Source organism: Gekko japonicus, unplaced genomic scaffold (genome assembly GCF_001447785.1).
Source record: "Gekko japonicus isolate JY-2015 unplaced genomic scaffold, Gekko_japonicus_V1.1 scaffold7304, whole genome shotgun sequence".
NCBI lineage: Eukaryota > Metazoa > Chordata > Lepidosauria > Squamata > Gekkonidae > Gekko > Gekko japonicus.
Window position 1 is genome coordinate 4,964 of NW_015177258.1, and position 8,461 is coordinate 13,424.

Here is an 8,461-nt window from a genome sequence, read left to right on the forward strand (position 1 = left end):
GGAGCAGGGGGCGGGGCTTGTTGCACGTGCCCACCCCCTGGGCTCCTTATTGCCGGAGCTCCGCTCCTGTGCACTCCTGCAACAGGTACAAGCTCTCCCTCCTTTGCGAGGAATGATCTGTACATTCTCCCCCCCCTGCAATAACTGGCAATCCAAAAGAGTCCAGTGGAGCCTGAGCGGTGGGTGTTGCCTTCTGACACACTTCCGGTAATGTCAGGGGGAGTGGCATATGCAAATGAGTTATGCTAAAGAGCTTCTGCACCTCTTTTTCTACGAAATGACCCCTGTTCAGGATTAATTACATAGGGTGCAGGGTGCAAAGATAATGGGAATATTTTCCTGGATTAAATTCCACAGCAACAAATGTACCTAGTGATCAGAATGTTCAAAGTAGCACTAGACCCCTATAGTGTCTGTTTTGCGCTGGATATTATGTGAGGAGGTAGACATTGCTATCACTGCTCCTGATGGACTTCCCTTTCCATTTACGATACAGCCTTCAGCCTAACCCCACATGGGAATCTCACCCCCGTTACAAAATGTTTTAAATTCTAAGCTGGGTTGCTAAAAGGTAGGATGCCAGTGACCTAGTGATAGATGGGTCCTTATCTTGTAAAAGAAAAGAAAGGTGCTGATTAATATTTGTGAGCTCATTCTTCTCAAGTATCGGGGTAATCCATCTCTGTCTCTCCTCACTGAATACGGCACGTTCGATAACTAGATGAGCCGAGGTGCCTATCTCTTCCCCGTATCGCAGAAACACCGGCATTCTGAAAAGGGAACTCCCAAAAAGCGACCTTTCATTTCTGGGGTTAATTCAGCATTCAATTCTAGAAGCCAAATCCCCCCTCCCCCCCATATTGGGGGAAATGGACTTCCCCGCTTCCATGAATCTGTCTAACCCCTTTAAAAAAAAACACAAATATTCTTTTATACTTATGTTTATTAGCTCCTATGACCAAGGGTCTTAAGCTCAATTATCAAGCATGGATATACACCGTTAGAAATATCCTTCTGAATCATACCGAGGGTCCCTCTTGACCAGCAACCTGTTTCTGAGAGTGGTCAGGAAACCCCCCCATGCAGGCTGGGATGAAAACAACTTCCCTCCCCGTGTCGCCCATATTCTGAGGTATGCTGCCTCTGAACATGAAGGTTTTTCTTTACCCATCATGGCAAACTGCTGATTTAAAAGAATTTTTCCCCTCACCGTGGCTTTGGTACCAATTCCTCTGGAACCGGGGTCCAAATGGATTCAGGGGATTTTTGCTCCCGGAAGCGCCCCTCAAAGACCGAGGATATTTGGGCCATATCGAAGGCACAGACAGCGGAGCCAGGGATGCTGCGAAAGACAAGGAAAAGATGTTGGACTTGAGGGAGGGGAAACACGTCCCAGAAACCCTCTACTATATCAACTGAACAGATCCGTGGTAAGTTTTGAAACCAGTGCCGAATGCAGACTGAGACCCTGAGCTAAAATCCAGATGTTCACAGCTCTAACAATGCCTCCGGCTCACATTTATTACAAACCAGAGCCTCTCAGCCTTTCATAATACAGGGATAATTAGATGGGCTTACCTTATAGGGTTATTGTAAAGATTAGGTGCACAAAACGCTTTCAACTTCCGGAAGCACTTTAAATGGAAAGCTTTATGATATTTGATGAGCCTACAGGCCACAGACAACCTTCCAGCTTTCACAACTCCTCCGGGGGAAGGAGACTCCCCCACCCCGAGAGAACTACAGTTCCCAGGAGCCCCTGGGGCGATGGATTGACGGCTAAACGACTTTAAATGTAGACACATGAAGAGCAGATTACCCTCACTCCAGGGAATGTTCTGTCTACACTTGGCAGCGATAAACAGATAAACACATCCATTACATTCCTCTTACACATAGCTGCATTAAATCGCACCGCAAAATCTAGCTCAAGCTTCAAAGCGTTAATCTCGCATCACAGCCAGCCCTGGCTCAGAGCTGGTCCAGGACATTCTGCAATGGCTTAGTAGTAAATGCAGATGATTCTTCTGAGAGCCTCCTTTCCCTGATTTTGGAATTCCTAAAGGGCCAATCCTGCTTACGCAGTGGAACGGAACCATCAGGATCGGTCTTCCGCTGTTCTTTTTTATTTCCAAAAAATGTGCCGCACATCTACGGTTTGGTACGGCCCTCTATTTATTTATTTTAATTACTTAATTTGTTTAGACCCAGAGGGGCGTAACATCATTCTCCTCTTCTCCATTTTATCCTCACAACCACCCTGTGGGGTATGCTAGGCTGAGAGCATGTGACTGGCCCAAGGTCACCCAGCAAGTTTCCACAGCACAAGCAGATTTGAATCTGGGTAGGGCTGAGCATGAACCGCAGGACGAGCCAAAATTGGTGTCGAATTCTGGCCAGATTGGGGCTTGGGAGGGAACCTTTGACACGCGCATGGTCTCTGACGAAATCTCTGAGGCTGTTTGGAAAACGAAACCCACTCAGAAACTGTGGTGCAAAAATGCTAGACAACAGTGGGGGTGGTGTCTCTAGGACCCCGGGGGTGGGGGGAGGTACCCCACCATGTCCCAAACTTCCCGAACTGGTTTGGTTCATCAGAGCAGCTGGGTCCAGGTTTTCCCAGTTTGTGCCCCATCCTGTCAGCTAGCTGCCATTGTATCTGATGTTACCTGCTTCATATGCCTTGTGCTCTTCCCCCCCCTTTGGGTTTAGACTGCTTCATTACGCTTCTCTGTGTTTTGCGGAACTGGCCAAGGTCGTGCAGCTGGTGGGGGGGAGTCGGAGCTTCGCTAAGTTTGTTATGGTTATCTACCCTGTGAATTGAAACTGGGTTGATGGTACTGGACTGTTACATTCCCATGGAATAGGCGCGCGTTTACGAGTTCTATTCCCGCCAGCGGGAACTGGCCTCATTGGCCCAACAGGGTTCAAATCCCTCTTATATGCTATGCTTGTGTATTGGTAGTTATTCCTAACAACGTTCTTGTTCCTGTCTGAACCATCGCTTTGAAATAAACCTTGCTTTGATTCAAACGTGGAGTTATTTCGAATGCCTGGGGATCCAACACATCCCTAAACCTGGGTCTCCCAGATATTAGTCCAGGGGTGTCGAACTCATTTGTTACGAGGGCCGGATCTGACATAAATGAGACCTTGTTGGGCCAGGCCGTGTGTGCCATAAAACGTAATGTCAGGTAAAGGACACAAACACAAATGGTTTTATTTTTAACTTAAAATAAAACATTCTTAAAACATTAGCACTCTTGCAATACTTTGTTTATTTAACAGTGTCTGATAACGGACACCTCTTGCTCTGAATTAAGGCATCAAAATGTCTGTGCGGTTGCAGTCTTGAGTATGGTGGTTTAGGTGTGTATCTGTAAGCTGGAAACCTACGATGACGCAGCAGCAGCAGAACTGGAAGAAGCAGAAGACAGCCAGTTCCACTGCAGGCCTGATAGAAGCCCTCCGGGAGCCTGATCCGGCCCCCAGGCCACATGTTTGACACCCCTGTATTAGTCCAACATTCGTAACCACTAGGCTGAAACCCTGTGGTAAACTGTGCATGCGCCACTCCTGGAATCGACGCATGCTCCAATCCCAGTATTTTTTAAAATTGCAACTAAGGAGCACAAAGCCACTTCTCAGCTTGGGATGGGGCCAAGGTCCTGCTCTCGAACACAGAACACAAGCCAGTTTTGCTATATCCCGACAGCCCGATAGAAAGGAATGGGTTTTCTTTCAATTTACAAACAACTTATGACATGCTCGCCTGGAAAGAGCCTTTACTCACCCTAGGCGAGTCTATTAAAAAGCTGTCCACAAGGCTGATTGCGTTATGATTTGAGCTAATCCAAATTTGAAAACCAGTACTTAAAAAAAAAAAAGCTTTCAGTGGCAGCTAGGGTTGCAAACTCTGGGCTGGGGAATTACTGGAGATCGGGGGAGGGGCAGAGCCTAGGAAAGGCAGGATTTGGGGAGGGGAGGCACCTCAGCAGGGTACACCCTCCAGAATAGCCATTTACTCCAGGAGAACTCATTTCTGTAGTCTGGAGATCAGTCATAATTCTGGGGGATCTCCAGGCTCCACCTGGAGACTGGCAACCCTAGGGGCAGCCCTGGTTCTGTTTTTACCCTGAATATATATTAATGATTCTTAGCATTAATGACTAGGAATCCTTTATTAATAACTAGCAGTAAAGCTCATTGTAAAAGCAATACAACGAGCTCTAGAAAGATGTGATGTGTAAGGAATGCATTGGCTGGAAGCAGATTAAGAGAGAAAAAGGGGGGGTACGCCGGAATTCCTCCTCCCTGCCCTTTTGTTCCCCCCCCAGCCTCATTTTATATATATATTCATAATTTTTTGCTTTGTAGTCTTTGGAAGGTTGGTGTTGGCGTTGGAAATGTTGACAGTGAAAGAGAGAGTGTGCTGGGGGGTAAGCGGCGGGGGGCGTGTGGGAGAGGCCAGGGGGAGGGAAGAGAGGGCGCTTCACTGGGAAGCTGCAGGATCTTGGCAGAGGCTGCTGCTGCCTGTCTGCTTGCGGGGGGGGGGAGGAGAGGAGGTTGGAAATCGGAGGTTGGTGGAGACGGTGAGTGACTGAGGACTGGCGCAGCACCACCACGGAGGGCTGGCCGAATCACGCTCCCTCTGCCACCGCCCCCCCTGCTGCCACCACCGCCAGGCAGCGGGCATGACCAAAGTGGCTGCCTCTCAGGGCGGGCGGTCAGCGGGTGAAAACTTTGGCAGCAGTGGCAGCAGCAGCAGCAGCAGGTGTGCCTGGGGCCCTGGCAGCAGCAGCAGCAATCCCGCCCCCATTCTGGTAACAACCCCTTCATTAGAGCGCTGTAGCTCCCTGCCTCCCACCCACCCACCGGGTGCTTGTCCCCGGTAGGCCTCTCAGCGGGAGCAACCTGAAGCGTTGGCGGGTGTGGAGCTGGGCGGGTCGAGCATGGCTCCTCTTCCCAAAGGAGCAGTGGGTGGTGGACAGGGGCAGGCTGTGGTGTGCACTGCCTGTAGGCACCGGCTTCAGTGCAGGCCAAGGCCGGGCCGGGCTCAGTGACAGAGCGAACCGTCAGGGCCGTAGTCTCTGTCTTGTGAGGGGGCTGGGCGCAGCGGCAGGGCCAGAGTGTCCGTGTTCTGAGGGAGCCAGGTGCACTCTGAGGTAAATTTTCGTGGGTGCTAGTTCTGTGGGCGCGACTCAGGCAACGCAGCCAGTAGATAGGGACACGTTCTGAGTGACAGATCATTGTGCCAACTGATTTGGGAGCGTGTGGAATGTTCTGGAAACTGCCACCCCCAAAACACAATTATATATAAGGAGAGATACTTTACAGAGCGCTTTTGAGTGTTTAAAGGGTATGCGTGAGCATGTGGCAATGCTTACAATAGCCCTATAAAAGTAGGTCAGTTTTATTATTAGGGATGAGCTCTTTCCCCATTCTGGCCGTTAATTTTCCAGGACTTTCACTCTGCCCTGCATTCCCCACCACCTTACTTAACTGGCTTAATTAGAAGAATTTTTAAAATTAATTCTGGAACTGCCGCATGGCACAGGTCGCTGCGACTATCAGTCCCTTCCACTCATTAGCATCTTCACCCCCCCATGTCTACTGATACATGTGGCCATGCACACTGATGCTGCAAAAAGCACACAACCATTTATACAATCACAGTGGCATTCTAACCAAAAAACAGTCATCTTGATGGGCTTATATATATATACGTGTGTAAAGGGCTGTCAACTCGCAGCTGACGTCCGGTGACCCCAGCAAGGGGTTTTGGAGGCAAGGTGTGCCACAGGGCTCAGTTCTGGGCCCAGTACTTTTCGGTATTTCTATAAATGATCTGGATGAGGGTGTGGAGGGGCTGCTCATTAAATCTGCAGATGACACCAAATTGGGAGGAGCAGCGAACATACCAGAAGATTAGAGATAGGATTCAACGAGATCTGAACACGCTGGAAAAGTGGGAAGATATGAACTCGTTGCAACTGAACAAGGATAAGTGCTGAGTTCTACATCTGGGTCACAGAAATGAGGAACACACATACTGGATAGGGGATACACTTCTGGGTAGCAGTGTGTGTGAACAAGATCTTGGGGTACGGGTGGACCGAAAGTTAAATATGAGCAGCCAGTGTGATGTGGCGACAAAAAAAGGCTAGTGCACTCTTGGGTTGTATCAACAGATCTCCATCTTTGACCCAGCTCACCCCGAGCTATGGGAAGCATGGGTCAAACAGCTCACATACTTCTTCCGGGTCCAGGGGACCACCGGCCCCGATATGAAGAAATTGTGGCTTCTCAGCACATGCGGCATCTCCACGATCCGTCTGGCCCAGTACTTTTCAGCAGCGCTAGGCTGATCCTGCACTGAGCAGGGGGTTGGACTAGATGGCCCGTTTGGCCCCTTCCAACTCTGTGATTCTAAGCTGAAGTAGTTTGCCATGTCCTTCCTCCGCAGAGCCTTTTTTGGTGGGCTCCTGCCCAAGTACCAGCCCTGCTTAGCTTCCAAGATCTGACAATACCACGCCACTTTCCCTCCTCTGCTGATTATATATATATATATAGGGGTAATTTCCTGCAGGAGCACACAGGAGCAGAGCTCCGGCAGTAAGGAGCCCAGGAAGAAGAAGAAGAAGAGATTGGATTTATACCCCGCCCTTCACTACCCAAAGGTGTCTCAGAGCGGCTTACAATCTCCTTTCCCTTCCCCTCCCCACAACAGGCACCCTGTGAGGTGGGTGGGGCTGAGAGAACTCTGACACAAACTGCTCTTTTTCAAGGACAGCTCTGATAAAGTATTAAAAAAAAGAGGACTATGAAAAAAAAAGCCCTTAAAGGCCTGTATTACTATACCAAGTGTAGGACTGAGAGACCTAAGCAGGGATCATTTCCTGCAAGAGTGCACAGGAGCGGAGTTCTGGCAGTAAAGAGCCCAGGGGCTGGGCACATGCAACAAGCCCCACCCCTTGCTCCCAGCAGCCCTCAGTCAGAACAAGAAGCAGCCAGGTAAGTTGCAGAGCTCCCTCCCCCCAGCCCCCCAGTCCAAAACAGCCCAGTGGCACCTTTAATACCAAGTTTTATTAAGGTACAAGCTCTCCCTCCTCTGCGAGGACAGATCTGCATGCCCCCCCCCCAATAGCTAGCAATCCAAAACAGTCCAGTGGAGCCTGAGCACTGGGTGTTGCCTTCTGACACACTTCCGGTGATGTCAGGGGGTGTGGCATATGCAAATAAGTTATGCTAATAAGTTATGCTAGTGAGCTCCTGCACCTCTTTTTCTACAAAATGACCCCTGAATGGATATATATATATATGCACTGTTTTTCTGGTGTGCACATCTACCCGAGTATTAAAAGAAAAATTAATGCAGTTCTACATACAGCCAAATAAACGATGGCCTTTGTAGTGTTTTTATCAAGCGCATGGGGAGGGGAGATATGACTGCGACGGGATTAAAGAACTGAGAGCTGCCGCCAGCAGTGCGGTGTCCAAAATTTGGAAAGAAGGATTGGAATGACAGGCTATTTGCAACGCATTTGTTTCACTTTAGAAGCAAGACAGTCATTTAGAACCTCAAAGCCGGTGGAGAAATGTGGATGACGAGAATTTCAGAAAATGTATTAACCCTGTGCTATAGGGGTGTGTGTTTGCTATGACCTAGATAGCCCAGGCAAGCCTGATTTTATCAGCTCTTGGAAGTTAAGCCGGGTCGGTCCTCATCGGTATTTGATGGGAGACCACCAAAGAATCCCAGGGTTGCTACGCAGAAGCAAGCAATGACAACCTATCCTGGCCCATAACTACGGTGGGGCAATTGGGGGCTCCACCCCTTTCCTTAAAGGGCCCCCTGCTTCTTAAAGGCCCCCTTATTCCGAGAAGCAGTTAATGGGATCCTTTAAACGTTTTTGAGAAGAAGTGAGGAGTGGCGGTGTGGGCCCCTCTCCCTCCCCTCCTGCATGATATAAAGGGCACTTCAGCTGATCGGCGGCAAGCACGTGGCCCGCCGATCAGCTGGAGGGCTCTTTAAATCTTGCAGGGGGGGAGAGGGTGCGTGCCACCCCCGTGAGTGACTCATGGGGGGATGGAGCATGCTGTCAACGGCAGCAGAATGTCATTCCTGGGCAAAACCCAGAAGAGATGTCACACCACTCTAGAATTCAGTAGAAGCCCCATGCTGTTAACCACAGAGTTCCCACTGAATGCTAGAGCAGCGAGATGTCATGTCTAGGCTGGTCCCGGAAATGGCATCGTGTCATCAATTAGATGGCTTTTTTCTTCATTCCCCCCCCGCCCCCGCTGGTCTACCAGGCAGTGGTGGGCAATGTTCCCTCTACGCTGTGGAGTCTTGTGAGCAAAAGTTCTACTTTGTGAGCTACTGGCATTAAAGCTGTGAGCGAGCGATTTGGCTACTGCATAAGTTAGTTTGCTCTGGAGCCCTCCTTCCTGAGCTAAG

At 49.6% G+C, this 8,461-nt stretch overlaps 1 protein-coding gene across 1 annotated transcript in view; it reads right to left on the bottom strand.

The window, feature by feature from the left end:
• Positions 1–8,461, bottom strand: part of LOC107124895 (semaphorin-6B-like) — a gene marked incomplete at both ends in the record, with an annotated part of 14,396 nt that overhangs the window by 2,266 nt on the left and 3,669 nt on the right. Inside the window, one exon of the mRNA XM_015428395.1 lies at positions 1,211–1,342. Within this exon, the coding sequence (XP_015283881.1) occupies positions 1,211–1,342 (132 nt within the window). The remainder of the gene's footprint in view (positions 1–1,210; positions 1,343–8,461) is intronic.